Genomic DNA, 18,776 nt, shown 5'->3' on the forward strand with positions numbered 1-18,776 from the left:
TTCCCGCTCCTCCGCCCTTGAGCCCCGCTCCTCCAACCGCCGCCAAGACAGAACCCCACTGGTTCTCACCTACCACCCCACCAACCTGCACATACAACGTATCATCCGCCGCCATTTCCGCCACCTCCAAACGGACCCCACCACCAAGGATATATTTCCCTCCCCTCCCCTATCAGCGTTCCGCAAGGACCACTCCCTTCGTGACTCCCTTGTCAGATCCACACCCCCCACCAACCCAACCTCCACCCCCGGCACCTTCCCCTGCAACCGCAGGAAATGTAAAACTTGCACCCACACCTCCACACTCACTTCCCTCCAAGGCCCCAAGGGATCCTTCCATATCCGCCACAAGTTCACCTGTACCTCCACACACATCATCTATTGCATCCGCTGCACCCGATGTGGCCTCCTCTATATTGGTGAGACAGGCCGCTTACTTGCGGAACGCTTCAGAGAACACCTCTGGGCCGCCCGAACCAACCAACCCAATCACCCCGTGGCTCAACACTTTAACTCCCCCTCCCACTCCACCGAGGACATGCAAGTCCTTGGACTCCTCCACCGGCAGAACACAACTACACGACGGCTGGAGGAGGAGCGCCTCATCTTCCGCCTGGGAACCCTCCAACCACAAGGTATGAATTCAGATTTCTCCAGCTTCCTCATTTCCCCTCCCCCCACCTTGTCTCAGTCGGTTCCCTCAACTCAGCACCGCCCTCCTAACCTGCAATCCTCTTCCTGACCTCTCCGCCCCCACCCCACTCCGGCCTATCACCCTCACCTTGACCTCCTTCCACCTATCCCACCTCCATCGCCCCTCCCCCTAGTCCCTCCTCCCTACCTTTTATCTCAGCCTGCTTGGCTCTCTCTCTCTTATTCCTGATGAAGGGCTTATGCTCGAAACGTCGAATTCTCTATTCCTGAGATGCTGCCTGGCCTGCTGTGCTTTGACCAGCAACACATTTGCAGCTGTGATCTCCAGCATCTGCAGACCTCATTTTTTACTTACAGATAAGCAATACCCCTCGCTTCTTTATCAATTCACCAAATCTTCCATGTACCCTTTCTAAAACTTTGATCCTTTATTGAAATATGGCACCTAGTTTTTGCCACAATACACCATCCGAGGCCGATTCTAAACATTGTACTCAATTCTCAAACACTTCTTTCATCTAAATCACTCCATAATCCCATTCTGTATCACATGATCCCATAGCTTTTCCCCAGCCTTTACAAACCCATTGATTTCTGTGAGACCTGTTTCTTATTAATTGCTCCCTTGGCCTTGGCACTGTTGCTGGATCTTCAAAACTCCAGGCATTTTCCCCACCCTGAGTCTATGTCTGATTCCACTATCTTCTGTAGCTTCTACTTACCTTTCTTTCCTTTCTGCATGTTACTTAAATATATCATTGCTACCCATCTTCATGTTTATCTGTCCTTCTGCTTTATCTTGGAATCTTTTCAGGCAAGTTTCTAGATGTCTGCAGCACCAAAGCAGCAAAGTCACCAATTATAAAAAACTACCAGCATCTTTTGTGAGTGCAACTATAACCCTTGGCCTGTACTGTTTGACAAATGGCAATTTATACAATGATATTGTACCTGTCAGTGGTACATGACTTCAACCCAATTGCTATAATTTGCATTCTTCCCTACTCCATTGCCCCCCCTGCATTGCCCATATTCTGGCCTTCCCACAGCCGATACTCAGCCTGCATCGTCTAATATGCGCCAGGGCCAACCTTGTTGGTGACTTGGCTTTTGTCAGACTGCTATGGTTATTATGTTTAGTATTGAATCATTCTCAGCTCCTGTTGCTGCCTGCCACTAACACTTGTATGTTAAATGTATTCAAAACTGTCCCACTATATTTGCATGTAATCCTTTTGCCTGTGACATCTGTCATGTATTTAATAACATTTATGATTAATGTGACAAGTTAATGATGCTGGAGTAGTTAAGAAGAGCTGTTTTCAGGCTGCATGGAGTTGCAGGCTCTAGTCATGGGGGGACAGTATGGGGCACTTTATTCATTATCCCAATCCTGACCACCTACAATGTTGAATTTCCCCTGTGCAAGGTAAATAGCACAGTGAATTATTCAACAGCACTATTTTATTTTCTACATTTTGTGTCTTCAAGTATAGTATACCTTGAACATTTTGTTGCCTCATTCCACTGGTTAGAATAAACAACTTCCACATAGTCTGCACCCCATTCGCAGACTGAGCATTAAAAGCCTTGCAACCAGTTTTCCGAGCAGACCTAATCCTTCAATATGCACTGGCTCTTAATACCTAAATACTTTACATCTCCCTCCTTCATTAGGTTCAGCCCCTTGCTGCTGCAGTCCCTTGTGTGTCTCTGAACTAAATTTAAATCACCTGAGTCATGTTGCAGCAGTGGTTGGGCCACTTTTGGAATACTGCATACAATTATAGTTTCCCTGCTATAGGAAAAATCTGTTAAAATTGTAAGGGTGCAGAAAAGCTTTACAAGGATGTTGCCAGGGTTGGAGGATTTGAGCTGTAGGGAGAGGTTGAATAGGCTTGGGCTATTTTTCCTGGAGAATCAAAGACTAAAGTGTGACCTTATAGAGGTTTACAAAATCATCAGGATCATGGATAGAGTGACTAGCCAAGGTCTTTTCCCCAGGGTAGGGGAATCCAAAACAAGAAGGCACATGTTTAAAGTGCAAAGGGAAAGATTTAAAAGGGACCTAAAGGACAATGTTCTCATGCAGAGGGTGGTGTGTGTATGGAATGAAGTGCCAGAGAAAGTGGTGGAGGCTGGTACAGTTACAACATTTAAAAGCCATCTGGATGGGTACATGAATAGAAGGCTTTGGAGGGACATGGACCAAATGCTAACAAATAGGGCTAGATTAATTCAGGATATCTGGTTAGCATGGACAGGTTGGACCGAAGGGTTGCTTTCTGTGCTGTATGACTCAATTCAATTGAAGGCAAAGTATTGACTTGATTAGGCAGTAAAATAAATGAATATACACTTGAATTGGAAGCCCATAACTAATAGTGGCCCACAAGAATCTGTACAGGGCTTCAGCCATTCATTGCATGAATAACCTAGATACCACAATTACAAGTCCAAGTTTATAGATGACACTGACTGATGGCACAGCACGTCATGTCACTGAGTGCATGAAATTTCAACCATGCATTGACAAATTAATTGAGTGGGCAAGGCATGTCAATTACTTTCACCACAGGTGAGATCATCCATTTTGACAAGAAAACAGAGTTACAAGCATTTTTTTTATATGATAAAAAGTTAGAGGAGGACCAGAGAGATTCAGCAATATGTGTATACAGTCAATTAAATGCAGTAGTCAAGTAGAAAAACAAAGCTAAAAAGGGCAAATGCAATATTAGCCTTTAATAATAGAGGGTTTGATTTAATATGGGGAGTTAGTTTCACTTAAGTTAAACAAAGTTCTACTTTGACCACATCTGAATAACTGAATGCCATTCTGGCACTCCACCTGAAAAAGAGATTATGACCTTGAAAAAGATGCTGCCAAAACTCCGAAGTTTACATTGTGGGGAGAGATTAGGTGAAACAGCATACATTTGTAGAACATAGATGAAGGCATTTGGTGTGAGGTTTTGCATTTTTGAAAGAAATCAATTGGCATTGTGGGAGAGAAGCATTTCAGTGCACATCTAGCCCCACTGATGCCAACTTAAAGTCAGTGGTAAGTAAACAATCCTTTTGTTTCGTTACATTTGTCAACAGCCATATTTTTATTGAGTATGCACTTTACCCATACCATGAGCATAAATGTCCATTAATTTATCCTTTTTTCCCTACATCTGGAGGGTGTTGTTTGATGGGAAGTGTACCGCAAGGATCTGTTTTGGGGCCACTGATGTTTGTCTTTTTTATAAATGACCTAGTTGAGGGCGTAGAAGGATGGGTTAGCAAATTTGCGGATGACACTAAGGTTGGTGGAGTTGTGGACAATGTGGAAGGATGTTATGGGTTACTGAGGGACATAGAGAAGCTGCAGAGCTTGGTTAAGAGGTGGCAAATGGAGTTTAATGAGGAAAAGTGTGAAGTGATTTACTTTGGAAAGCGCAACAGGAATACAGAGTACTAATGGTAAGATTTTTGATAGTGTGGACGAACAGCGAGATCTCTTTGACCATATGCATAGATCCCTGAATGTTGCCACCCAGGTTTGTAGGGTTGTTAAGAAGACATACAGTGCATTAGCTTTTATTGGTAGAGGGATTGAGTTTCGGTGTCATGAGGTCATGTTGCAGCTGTACGAAACTCTGGTGCGGCTGCACTTGGAGTATTGTGTACAGTTCTAGTTGCCATATTATAGGAAGGATGTAGAAACATTGAAAAAGGTGCAGAGGGGATTTACCAGGATGTTGCCTGGTATGGAGGGAAGGTCTTATGAGAAAAGGCTGAGGGACTTGAGGCTGTTTTTGTTTGAGAGAAGAAGGTTGAGAGGTGACTTAACAGAGACATACAAGGTGATCAGAGGATTAGATAGGATGAAAGTGAGATCCTTTTTCCTCCAATAGTGATGGCTAGCATGAGGGGACATAGCTTTAAATTGAGGGGTGATAAATATAGGAGAGATGTCAGAAGTAGGTTCCTTCTCAGAGATTAGTAACTAGAACTCCTGCTTGCAACAATAGTTGACTTGCCAACTTTAAGGGCAATTAAATGGTCATTGGATAAACATATGGATGATAATGGAATAGTGTAGGTTAAATGGGCTTCAGATTTATTTCACAGTTGGGCACAACATTGAGGGCCAAAGGGCCTGTACTGCACTGTAATGTTCTCTGTCCTTATGAAAATCCTCAGTCTGCATGTTAAATTCACCCTAATCCTTTTGAATGTTACTGACAATTCTACCCTAGTCACTGGTTTAAATCAGCAATTCTGTTTAAAGGTTATCCTGCAAATTGCAAAAAAAAGGTCACAGTTATTTGTAATGGATTTTTAAAAAATTATAAATGTTACACTGAGATTTGTTTATTTTAGGGAAGAATTGTTTGTTGACAAAATGATTTTCTGTTTGAACTTATTTGTGTGAATTACTGGTGGGTCTCAGGGTCAAGGGGAAAGCATTTGCAAAGTTTACATTTGTTATTCAGGGAATTAAACCAGAGTTCTAAATTCTAATGCCACAAATTTGACAAATAAGGAGCAGTGAATGAACAAGAATTCTACACCACATTTAGCAAAACAGTGTTTTTATTGCGTAGTTGCTTTCACAAATAGTTCAACAGTTTTCAAACTTTTCTGTATTTTCAGATAATTATTGACAAACTGTCAATATTGACTTAATCAGAGAACCCTCTTCAAATATTGATAAATCTCCAGTGAATCTCTCCATGTTCTGATTCTCCTGCTGTGAGCTCTTCTGACATCTGAAAGGCCATTTCTGTATGTTCAAAAGGAGAATCGCCGCACAAACCTTCTGTTTATTCATATGTACCAACAGAAATATCTCAGTACATTAACTCAGAACTTGGAAGAAGCTGCACGCTGTATGCTTAATTCTAACCTGGCAGAAACATGATGATCTTGTATATCCCACTTTGAAAGCCTTTAGCTAACAATTAATAATGATATCAACCTCAAGACTTTTAGCAATACAAACTACTTCTTTACTGGTTTACACCAGCTATAATCCCAAGACTTAGTATAGTGTGGTGATTTAAGCCCAGTGAAACACTTGAGCACCATTAGAGCAATTAGTCAAGTAATTAATTAATCATCGTCCATTGCAAACTGTGACAACATCAACAACTTAAATTTATATTTTGTTTCAACTTAAAAGAAACAAGCTTAAGCAGTTTACAGAGTATAATCAAATAAAAATAGCTATCGAGCTGAGGAAAGGGGCACGGTCAGGGATATGGCAATAAAGGTGGATTTGGAGAGGAACGTGTTGACAATGTCAAGATTTAAACATAGAATTTCCTGAAAGATTATCACTAAACAGTTTACATATATTTTCCTGGACTTGGAAAATATGGAAATAAAAATGCTTGTTTTATCTTTGAAATGAGTGTAACATTCAGCCTTAACTGAAATTGCTGGAGCAACTTTGCATGTCTGAAAGGATCTGTTGAGGGAAAGCAGAGTTAACATTTCGGGTCCAGTGACTTTTCAAAAGAGACCTGCTGACTTTCTCCAGCAATTTCTGTTTTTGTTTACTTTCCAGCATCCACAGTTCTTTGACTTTTTTGTAATATTCAGCCTGTTGCTTTTCAGAACTTCAAGTATTATCCATGCCAAAGCACTCTGCGCTTACTCAACACTGTTAAAGCACTGAAGTTACCCTAGCCAAAGTTATAAATGGCATCCTTTACTGATTGTTACAAAGTTGGATTGCACTTCTGTGACATTCAATTCATCATTCACTGCTTACATACCCACCAGCAACTTAACACTGCTCCCACTCATGCACATAACCACATGCCAATCCACTCACTCAGTTACCCATCCCTCCCCTATCCCTTGCACTATTTGTCACACATGAACCCACCCACTCATACTCATTGCTCATACACCCACCTACTGCTTTCACACTCATGCGCATACTGTTCAACCAACCACCCTAATGCACCAAACAATCCCTTACCCATCCCTCTTGTTGCCACCAATGCCTCGCACACCCACCTTCCTACTTACTGGCACTCCTCTGCAGTGCAGGCTGCCCTGGCTGCATATTGCATGTTTCCAGCTGATGATAGTACTGAGCAAGTTAGATTGCCAAGTGAAACCTGGCTTAAGAGACTATACATTTTATTTTTACTATCTGTTCACCAACACGTTCAATCACTGAACAAACTCACAAGAGGCTGCTGACGTATTTTCAACAAAAGAACATAAAAATTATTACACAAAAGAATCAAAAGACTTCAGATGTTATACTGTACATGCATTATTTGGAATGGTCTTATCGCAATTATCAGAAATAAAGATTTGCCCTTTTAAACCCAGCAACAACAATACAGTTAATCAAAATATAATGAAGGTCAGTCACCTTGTCTCCACTATAAAGTTTCATGGTTTATGAAGTTTTCTCATTTGTACTTCCAAACACTTTCAGAGCAAAGAATGTATAAGTTTTTCATATTCTCATTTTACAGCAATTTTCTGTCTATGGACGTTTATTTTCTTAAGACATTCAGGACCTTTCCCCAAATATCACTTTTGAAGGCAGCCAAACTAACAGCATCTTCTTGCTCACACTGATTCTGCCTGAATATCTGGGTGGTTCTAGCTTGGGTTTTAGTATCTTGGGGCATAATTTAAACTGGTTGAATTCAAAAGGTTGTGAAAACAGCTCATTACCCGAGCTACATCTTAAATGTTACATCTGCAAATTATCCAGCACACTCTGTGCCTGCACTCCGTCACATGACAGGTGGTTGCCAGTTTTTCAATTTTCACTCATATTCTCTTAAAGGTACAATACACGCCTTCAACTCCACAACATTAGCAAATTAAACTTAAAGCTACATGTGGTTCACCAACTTTAGAAACTAAGTTTCCAAACAGTAATATATATTGAACCTTTGACACAATTGCTTGAAGGATCGTTCCACTGGCCTTCAGAGATCTGATATCAAGAGCTTTGGTTGAGATTGAAAGAATGGAGAGATTGAACTATTTGGTCACTTCAGGACCCACAGCATTAGAGTGGAAGAAAGTCATCCTCAATTACAAGGGACTGCCTAAGCCAAAGAGGGGAGTGATTGGGCTAATAGATTCGGACAGTCAGATTAACGGGAGAGAAATTTCAGGACAGACAGACAGAAAGAGAGAGACAGAGTGAGCACCCATGGTACCAAAAAAAGGAAAGGGATTTTTGTGTGCAAACCAAGAAGCAGTCAGAGAAGGAGCTCAACAAATAGAGGGGAAAAAAAGGAGGAGATAGAGCAAGACAGATTTCAGAAGACAGCATGAGAGGGACAAGGTACAGGGAGAGCGCAAAGAATTCACTGAGCAAAATTGTGCATGTCTTATTCTTGTTTTTACAAAATGTCACTAAATTTAATGCAGGATTACAATTTTGAGACATTTATACTGATTATTCAGACTGATTGGCAACATATACTGATTTGTTAGTTGTTCAATAGCCAGATACCATTCATGTGACCTCCATGGGACTCAAATGTATGACAGCTTGCTTGCACTGAGTAAGACATCAACATAATTAGCATCAACATTCATATTTCTGTTTGAGCAAGGCCTTTTTAAAATAATCATCCTTTTCTATTTAATGTGCTGTGATTAACTTGTGCTAGGTAAAATGTGATATGATTTTAATTTATATTATCATTCACTATTGTACAACAGTAATGCCGTGTTTCTCAAAAATCTGTCAATATTTTTTATGTGAACCGATTAGATTTTTATTTGAACGCAATTTTAGTTCCAAATGCTTGCTGTTTTGCTTGGTGGTCGAGGGGTATGTTTCTCGCTTCAATATTCTTGTTAAATCAATATGTGAAAGTGTGTCTGGGTTCTAATCTTAGACAATCCCTGATTGTTTGCCTTCAATTTAATTGTTGGAGTCAGGGAGGGTCCCAGAGGACTGGAAAATGGCTATTGAAACACCCCTGTTTAAGAAAGAAATGAGGCAGAACACAGGAAACTATCAGCTGTTTAACTTGACCTCAATAGTTGGTAAGGTTATTGAGGATGAGATTGTGGGGTACTTAGAAGTGCATTGCAAATAGGTCTGAGTCAGCAGAAGGCAGAGAAAGGAGATCAGCATGGCAGCTGGTGATGAGTGGAGTTCCTCAGGTGTCTATGTTGGGATCACAACTATTCACGTTGTACAAGAAATGGTTTGAACAAAGGAACTGAGGGCTTGTTGCTAAATTTGCAGATGAAAAAAGATAGGTGGAGGGAGAGGTTTTGTTGAGGAAAGGGGTAGAGTACAGAAGCACTTGAACAGGCTAGGAGTGTGGACAAAGAAATGGCAGATGGAATACAATGTAGGATAGTGTGAGATTATGTGCAGTGATAGGAAGAAGAGAGGCGTAAACTATTTTCTAAATGGGTAAGGCTTTGGAAATCTGAAGCATGGACTTTAAAGTCCTAGTTCAGCATTCTCTTCAGGCGGACATGCAGGTTTAGTTGTAAGTTAGGAGGGCAAATGAAGTGTTAGTCATTTATTTCAAGAGGTCTAGAATACAGTAGCAACGATGTACTGCTGAGACCATACAAGGCTCTTGCCAGACCTCATTTGGAATATTGTGAGCAGTTTTGGGCTCATTATCTCAGGAAGGATGTGCTGACGTTGGAGGAGGTCCTGAGGAGGTTTGCAGGAATGATTCCAGGGATGAGGAGTGATTAAGGATTCTGAATCTGTACTGAATGGTGAAGTGGGAATCTGATTGAAACTTGCAGAATACTGAGAGATCTGGATAGACTGGATGTGGGGAACAGCAGGAGACACTCCGACCGGAGGCCTCTGAATGAAGATACAGCTCTTTAGAACTAAGATGAGGATGAATTTCTTCAGCCATAGGGTGGTTAATCTGTGCAACTCAATATCACATAGGGCTGTGGAGGCCAAGTCCTTGGGTGTTTTTAAGATAGAGATGTGTTCTTGATTGGTAAAGTGATCAAGGGTTACAGGGAGAGAGCAGAAAAATGGAGTGAGAAACATATCAGCCAAAATCAAATGATGGAGCAAATGTGATGGATTGAAAAGCCTAATTCTGTGTACTTCTGTCTTATGGTCTCATGATGTCCCATGTAATTTCTGTCGTTTAACAAAAAGCACAAAATTCTGGTACTGTGTTTGTGACACAAGTTGTAAATTGCAAAAGTAGCAGTGCGATTATTGTTTACTTACAATACATTTCTTGTTGTTTTCAGGAGTTGAATAAAGGCTATCCTCAAGAACTTTCACGTAGCCCACAGAGTTTAAGTGATACAGGCTACTCGTCTGATGGCATCTCTCAGAGTGAGGTTACAACATCAGTGCACCACGAGGCACAAAAGCTAAACGAGTCTGGTCAAGTGCAGCAGAGTCCAAAGAGCCCTTCAGAATTTAACAAGTTGGAGAGCAGTGTACAGCCATTGCTGGAATCCCAAAGTATTCAAGATAAGGCTAAAAGAGGAAGGACTGCTCAAAGTTCAAGTGAAGAACAAAGAGAGGGGCATAGACCCCGATCACTTTCAATTACGCCAGAGTCTTATAGTTCAGATGAAGAGCTTGAAGATATACAAGAAGAGGATGAAGACACTTTTGAATTGGACAACCAAAGTGAGCGAAGAGAAAGCCTGGAATCCTTGGATGAATTTGGCAGGAAACTGCAACATGGCTATGTTGAAGACCGTAGTGGAAGTGCAATATCAACTCCCCATGATAAGACCATACAACCTGGACCAGAATTAACAGATGAAGAATTTATGCGAAGGCAGTTGTTGGAAATGAGTGCAGAAGAGGATAATGTCTCTGTGGAAAATGAGGAGTTGGACAGACGTGCTAAACGTGTTAGTATGAAGAAGAGTCAGAAACATATTTTAGAGTCCAGTAAACAAAGCCCTTCAAAGCAACATCTGGATCCCAGTACAGTTAGCAACTACGAAGATACAACACTGGAAGGTTATGGTGGGGAAGACAGCCAGTCATGGCAAGAACAGAAAGAACATGAAGATACATACAGGGAATCCCTAAATCATGCAGAAGAGGACGCAGTGGGAGAACCAGCTGGGCTACGACGCTTCAAGACTATTGATTTGAACACTACAAACACTTATATCAGCAGAGATGTTGAAGGTGGTAATGAAACAGACCTCAGCATTGATAGAGAACCTGAACTTGAAATGGAAAGTTTGACTGGGTCACCAGATGAAAAATCAAAGGGTGAATACTCGTCCACATTGCCACCCTCAACACCTACTTTTTCATCAGGCACTTCACCAACATCTGTCTCCTCATTGGAAGAGGACAGTGACAGTAGTCCAAGTCGGCGACACAGACTTGAAGAGGTGAAACAGCAGAGAAAGGCAAGACATCGATCACATGGCCCTTTGTTGCCAACTATTGAGGACTCTTCTGAGGAAGAGGAGCTACGAGAGGAAGAAGAACTGCTTCGAGAGCAGGAGAAGATGCGTGAGGTGGAACAACATCGCATTCGAAGTACAGCACGTAAAGCAAAAAGGGATAAAGAAGAATTAAGGGCACAGAGAAGACGTGAAAGATCCAAAACACCACCAAGCAACCTTTCTCCAATCGAGGATGCTTCTCCCACAGAAGAATTACGCCAAGCTGCAGAAATGGAAGAACTCCACCGGTCATCTTGTTCTGAGTATTCACCCACGATTGATTCTGAAGCTGAGGGCTTTGAAATAACAGCCTGCAGATTATACAAGTCTGGGAGTGAATACAACCTCCCATCGTTTATGTCCTTGTATTCTCCAACTGAAAAATCAACTACCAGTAGTTCTTCAGTAAATCAAAAACCATTGAAAAGTGCCGAAGAAGCATATGAAGAAATGATGAGGAAAGCTGAAATGCTAAAGAGCCAGCAGCCGGTGCAGACAGTAGCTTATGGCAGTTCTTACCAGCAAGATGATTACATGCAGAATAATTACAAGTACCAATCTTCAGATGTCTACACTTACTCGAACAATGAAATAACGCTATCTCAGACAAGCTTACAAGGTGAGCTTCAGAAAGCAGAGGCATATGAGGTCACTGTGAAAACTGTTGCACAAACTCCCAAATTGTCCCGTTCGCCATCGCTGGAGCTCCGCCTGCAGCAACAAAATGCTCAATTACAAAACCTTGAGAGGTCTTTTCAGGAAAAGAAGCTTCTTGATGCACAAAGTGCTTATACGGAATTAGCAAAGCAAACAGACGCACTTCTTACACCTGGAACGAGCCCCACCCAGTCATCTGCACCAATGTCTTTTATTTCATCCCAAGCTAATAGAGGCATCCCTGATGTTCGGGTAACTCAGTATTTCATGAGAGACGTGCAAGACCAAAGCCAGACTGCAATATCAGTTGGAACAAAGGTTGACAGCTCACAGATTGTAACAGCCTCTTACACAACATACAACAAAAAATCGGCTGTGACTGTGGCCACTGCAATAGTAAGTCAGTCCTCGATGTCTGCACGATCTTCTCCCATAGATCGAAGTATGGGATACATCCAAGTCAGGCCGTCAGATCCGGGAATTTCAACACCATATTGCTCTCAAAATAATATCTCAGGGGGTAAGAAATTCAGTGAATCCCATGGGGCACCAAATCTTGATGGAGCATCCACACAGACCCCTGGGAGCTTTTTCAAAACTTCGAGCCCTGAGGAGGCTCTATCCCCATCCTCACAGAGAGCAGTAGCCAGAACTGACATGCCAACAATTTCCCTATCCGGTGATAAATCCACCACAGAATTCTCAACACAGACTTCCAATGCCAGAGTTGTCTTGCCTTCCAATGTGCCCATGGCCTCATCACCTTCCACAATGATGGCTCAGGGTACTCAGACCTCAGGGAGGTCACCCCGACTCACTCGGCAAATATCGTCTCCTGAGTCCACGTGCATGGTTGTTACTCTGGCAGCAAATGTTTCATCCTCCGCCCAGCCATTAGCTGTCAATTCATCTGTGTCACCAAATGTCTCACCAACTCGATTAAATCGACAACAAACGTTGCATGGTTGGACTCAGTCAGTAGCTGCTTCAACACAACATGTTCAACAGCCTATGTATGCCAAGTCTTCATCACAGACTGATAGAATACCCACTCAGAGAGGACAGATATCTTCAACTGTTGTCACAACTTCTACTGTGCTTGGTCAAGGTGTGATTCCTCTGGAAAATACTTTCAACAAAGCATCATGGATGTACCAGAATGCAAATGCAAATATAAACTCAGTGGAAGTTTCAAGGACATGTAGCTCTATAGTAGATCTCCGAACAGCTGCTAAATCACCTCCTGTCATCATAACAGATCATGGAATGGATTTGACATCTTTAGCTACGGAAAGTAGAAAATATTCACTTGAATCAGACCAGCTTCCATGTCGTCAGTCCACTGCTGTGCAGCCATTAATCATGAATCTTAATATGCAGGAACATCCAAATGTAAATACGACGGTGGGCGTAACAATAACATCATCAATGCTTATTTCCCAATCCAAAGTACCAAAAATATATGGAGATCCTTTCCAGAATCTCATGGATCTCGGTCACGGCACAGCCACAGCAATCTGTCTCTCTCAAGCAAAACAGCTTGAATCAATGGTCCAGCCCATTACTGTAACAGAAAGTGGAACCAATACAGATATGGCAATAATCACAACAAAATCAGGCTTTTCGAGTCAAATCCAGCCACATTTTGCTAGATTTAACTTAGCTAACCAAATGACTCCAGTGCGTAAACTGGACATGTTTGTGAATCAGAGCAACATTAATAACGCCATTAGTGTTAGTGCCATGCCTAGACCAGGACCTCATGATAGTGACTTTGTCACTTCACAGGTACACCAAGAAGCATCATTGGAATTAAAGCCATCTGCTCCTCCAGCAAACGCGCTTGGAGTGAAAGCACACACAATGGTGCAGCTGGATAGCACAGCAGCTGGCCCAGTTACAAAGCTGATCACACAAGATCCTCCTCCAAATGCTCTGGATTTGACTGGATCCAAACCAGAAAGGGCTGTTTGCTGTGATGTTGTGTATAAATTTCCTTTTGCTGGTAGCTGCACAGGGTCATTTAACTCAGGCACCCAGGTCTCAGAACAAGCAATGGCTGAACCGCGGCTCAGTGACAGGAATATTGCTCCGAAGTACTATGACAACAGAGCTCAGGAGCCTGTTGACAGTTACCAGTATAAAGAGCCCATGGCTAGTTACCAGGAGGGTTCTAATTTGTACAAAGAGCACAAAACGTTCCCTCAGGTGTTTTCTGGGCGACTACATTCGTCTATGTCAGACTCTAATTTGTTAGAAGCTAGTATTAATTACAATCTAATGAAGGACGAACCTTTTTACCACCCGCCTGGAGGAGATGCAGCTGTAGATCTGAGTACAATGAGACAGTCCTACAGTTTATCTTTCGGTCAGGGAAGGGATTGGGAGCTTGGAATGCAGTATGGTTCCTTCACTGATCTGAGACAGCAGTCAGATATCCTCAGCCAACCCACACCAATTCGAAGATATAGTTCAATGTCTAATATTCATTCTGGTTATGGCTACTCAATGCGAGAGGATGTGCCAAATTTTCAAGAGGCTAGTTTGGCCCAATACAGCGCGACCACTGCTCGTGAAATTAGCAGGATGTGCGCAGCTCTAAATTCCATGGATCACTACGGAACACGATACACAAACAGCTCTGACTCCCTCCAGTATGGACCGGCCGGGCGAAATGCTCACTGCAGTGAACTCGCTAGAAACAGTGCAATGTCACACCATCAAGGAATGCCGCCACTAAAACAAGACATGATGTATCATCCAAACCTGGCTGACTCTCGGCGTCGGATTGCGGTGCATGGCTTTGGCAACATGCCGCAAGCGGTACGTTTGAGAGCCATTAGGCACATGTATCCTTCAGTGGCTCCTGTGAGAGCACCTGATGGCATGATTTACTCTACAATCAACACTCCGATTGCTTCCACTCTCCCTATTACAACACAGCCAGCCTCGATCCTGTGTCCAATGTTAAGGGGCGTTTACAGGCCCATCTTACCTAGTAACATCGCAGCCGTGCCACTGGCCAGGTTGAGCAGACTTCCTCTTGTTGCACCAAGGATGCCTGCTGCAGCTCCTGGGCTGTACCGTTATCTGCCTCCAAGCAGGTTTCCAGCTGCTCCTACAACTTCTGCTGGGGAAGCACCTATATATCTTGGGAAGGCTGGAACAGCGCCCGGTAGTAATTTCCGGACTGGAGGTGTAAATATAAGTCAGCTTGGGCCGGGTCAGACCACGCAGAGGCCAGAACAAAGTGGTATTCCTCAGCACAGTGCTTCAGCTCCTGTGACTCAGAAGTTTGTCTGCGATGCTAACCAGTTTAAGCAGCAGGCTGACATTGGTCTTATCCAGCAGCAGCAGCAGCAACTCCAGCAGCAGCAGCAAGTGCAACCACAGCAATCACAAGTGCAAGTCCAACAGCAGCAGCAATTACAGTCACAACAAGTGCAACAGCAACAAGTTCAACAGCAGCAATTACAGCCGCAGCAAGTGCAATCACAAATGCAGCAGCAGATACAACAGCAGCAGCAAATGCAGCCACAGCAAGTGCCACAGCAACAAGGTCAACAACAGCTACAAGTTCAACAGCCGCAGCAAGACCAGCAACTGCAGCAACAGCTGCAAGCAGAACAGCAACTTGAACAACAGAAAGAACAACAGCTACAAAAGCAACTGCAGCAGCTGTTGCAGCAGCAACTGCAGCAACAAAAGCAACAGGAAGCCCAGCAAAGTGACACTGCAAGGTCTGGTGCTGGTAGAAGGAAGCACGAAGATAAAGAGGAAGAGCATCAGCGAAAGCAGCAGCAAGACCACATGCTGCTTATTGAGCGGGAACGTGTGGAGTTGGAAAAGCTGAGGCATCAGCGTCTGCAGGAGGAATTAGAACGCCAGCGCCTGGAGTTGCAGCGCCATCGGGAGAGTGAACAAATCATAGTGCAACGCGAGCTTCAGGAGCTGCAGACCATCAAGCAGCAAGTTTTACATCAACAGCAGGAGGAAAGGCAGGCCCAGCTTGTGTTACAACGAGAGCAGTTGGCACAACAAAGGCTGCAGCTGGAGCAGATTCAACAGCTCCAACAGCAACTGCACCAGCAACTGGAAGAGCAGAAAGTTCGAAATACAGTAAGTTTCCCTGCAGTTTGTGACCCTTCAGGCAGGATTAATCCACACAGCATGTCGGAGATGGCTATTGAAATGCAAAGGACTATAGCTCAGAACGGGCAGTACTGGCCTGTGAACCAGCCGTACATAGAAGGCGGCCCTGTTGCCACTACTACTCAAGAAGCATACGTATCTCCACATCACAGAGCATTTATAGAAGCACCACAACGATCCACTTCTGAACTGTCTCTTCGAACTGACGAGCACTGGGAAAGTCGAGCCATTAAGAAGCGCAACTCGGTGCCGAGACTAAGAGATGCTTACGAGGGAGATGACACATCCTTACGTGATCAGTATGTAGTTAAGAAAATAGCAGACTGTAGTGTACAGACTGATGACGAGGAAGGTGAAGAAGGCTACTACATCTCCCGTCGGAGAAGAACAAAGCGGAGTGTCGATTGCAGTGTACAGACAGATGATGAAGACAATGGAGAATTGGAACAGCCTACACGTAGACGCCGTTCCAGGTTCTCAAAACATTCAGATTCGAGCACAGAGCACAAGCGAGAAGCTTCAAAGGGGACCTCGAGTATTGCCATACAAACGGTCAATGATTGCTCTGTCCAGACAGATCAAAATGAGCTAGGACCAGTTTCTCCTGCCATTCACATCATACCTGATCCACGAGTGGAAATTGTAAGATACATATCTGCCCCTGAGAAAACCTACAAAGGAGAGAGTCTTGCTTGCCAGACGGAGCCAGAAGCACAGTCACAAGGCATTGTTGTCCCTCAGTTTGCAATTCCAACTACCATTAATCCCTACTCTACTAACATACAGATTGTAACATCTGGCCCACTAGACCAAACCAATAGCAGGCAGCAGGGAATTATGATTGTCCCAAAGGCTGAGAAGAAGAAACCAGATCCTTTGGAAATAGGATATCAGTGTCACCTCCCGCCTGAGCCTTTGCCTCAAATGACTCGCCAGCCTCCAAAGTCTCCACAGGTTCTATACTCACCTGTCTCACCACTGTCCCCACATCGGCTTTTAGACACATCCTTCACTTCAAGTGAGAAGTTAAACAAAGCCCACGTTACTCCTCAAAAACATTTCACCACTGAATCACCTAAACGACAGCCAAGCCTGCCTCGGCCAATCAAAGTCATGCAGCGCTCCATGTCTGACCCGAAGCCTGTCAGCCCGACCTCTGATGAATCTGGGAAACCTCGATTTTTTGCTCAACATCAACAGCAGACCCTGCATGGCAGTCAGGTATGAACAGCATGAATTAAGATAGTATAAGTAAGTTTGGTGTTACAGAAATACACCTTACTAAAGATATCTAACCATCAGAAATGTGTTCATAGCTTATCTGATTTGGTATATTTCTGATCAGGGTACCAAGTTTCTCTGAAATGCCAAACTATTTTAGTTTTGGGGGGGGTCACTGAAGAGCCTGAAATAAACAGTAAGTTACATGGACTTCATATATACTTTTTGCATGCTTATGTCAAATTATTTTTCTCATTTTAATCTATAAGAAATCTATATACCTCAAGTAAATATCTAATGTTCCTTAAACAGGAGAGCGGGGAATTTGTTACTGAAGTGCAGATCTATAAAGTAAATGTAGCTACTAGATTGTAAACCTTAAAAACATTTTCCTTTACTTGAAACAAGTCAGACAGTCATGACTTATAGTTTTCATACACCAAGAATATGTTGTTGAACTTGACTTCAATCATTGAACAAATGTTGAATTTAAGAACCCAATGTTTCAATTTGCAGCATCCATGCATAATGCTATCCCCTTAACTTCGTTGGTTCTCATTGATACCACAAGGGAATTGTTAATAATTATGAAGTCAAAAGCTAATGTGAATAATAGCTACTAGGAATTCTGTTTTTCGTGGTTATGTTTCTCAAAAGAACAGATTAGAAGATCTAGGTGATGGTTAGTCACTGCTTGTCAGAGTGGACAAAATCTAGTCGTCATTCTGGATTTATTAAAAACTTCATTTGATATCTCATCAATAGAAGATTGTGTTCACGTGATTCTGTCCTGCAGAAGAGGTGGGGATGCATTTATTCCTGTGTATACCTCATTCTTAACATTGAAGATGCTGAGAAAAGGCCAAGTACAGGTAGACAATCCTTTATCCAAAATTCTGAAATCCAAAGTTTTTTTCCCAAAGTTTTTTCGCATTCATAAGGTTGTTTGGCATGCAAATAATTAACGCGACTCCACACCCATTTGACCCACGTCACTCAGACGTGATATAGCGACGTGGCCCAGCACTGGCAGGCATCGATTCTGTCTCATTGCTCATAGTAATCACAGGTGGGTCTGCGGTTCTGTCATTTTAAAAAGATTTTACTATGAAAATGTCATATAATCCTTTATCCGCAAAATTCCAAAATCTGAAAGACGGCTGGTCCCAAGGGTTTCAGATAAAGGATTGTCTACCTGTACCTATTTCTCATTTTGAATTTTGTCAAACATTTAGTAAGTCTAAAACAAAAACAGAAATACTGGAGAAATGCTGCATATTTGGCAGCATCAATAGGGAGAAAGCATAATTAAAGTTTTGAGTCTAGTGACTCTTTATCAGAAATGATGACAGCAGTATTTATACTGTATTGGGCATGTTATGGGCTGAGGGACAAGAGGGGGTAGAAGGAACAGGTGACTGGATAGGTGAAGACAGCGCCCAGAGAGAGATAGATATGATGGTAGCCAGATGAGGGGATTATTGATAGGCCAGGACAGAAGCTGAATCAGAGATGATGAGAATTGAGAGAAGGATGGAATGGGTCAACTGTGTTGAAAGTAATCCAGGTCATGTGATAATAGCCCTTAGAGTGGGTGAGAATGGCTTAGTTGTGCTGAAAGCAATTCATGTCCTTTGTATGGATCCACAGAAAATGGGGGAGATACTAAATGAATA

General features: G+C 42.8%; 1 protein-coding gene across 1 annotated transcript in view; it reads left to right on the forward strand.

The window, feature by feature from the left end:
- LOC132822490 (protein bassoon-like) overlaps positions 1-18,776 on the forward strand; it is a 296,266-nt gene that overhangs the window by 235,607 nt on the left and 41,883 nt on the right. Inside the window, exons 4-5 of the mRNA XM_060835867.1 lie at positions 9,895-10,596; positions 10,666-17,100. Of these exons, the coding sequence (XP_060691850.1) occupies positions 9,895-10,596; positions 10,666-17,100 (7,137 nt within the window). The remainder of the gene's footprint in view (positions 1-9,894; positions 10,597-10,665; positions 17,101-18,776) is intronic.

Source organism: Hemiscyllium ocellatum, chromosome 14, assembly GCF_020745735.1.
Source record: "Hemiscyllium ocellatum isolate sHemOce1 chromosome 14, sHemOce1.pat.X.cur, whole genome shotgun sequence".
Classification (NCBI taxonomy): domain Eukaryota; kingdom Metazoa; phylum Chordata; class Chondrichthyes; order Orectolobiformes; family Hemiscylliidae; genus Hemiscyllium; species Hemiscyllium ocellatum.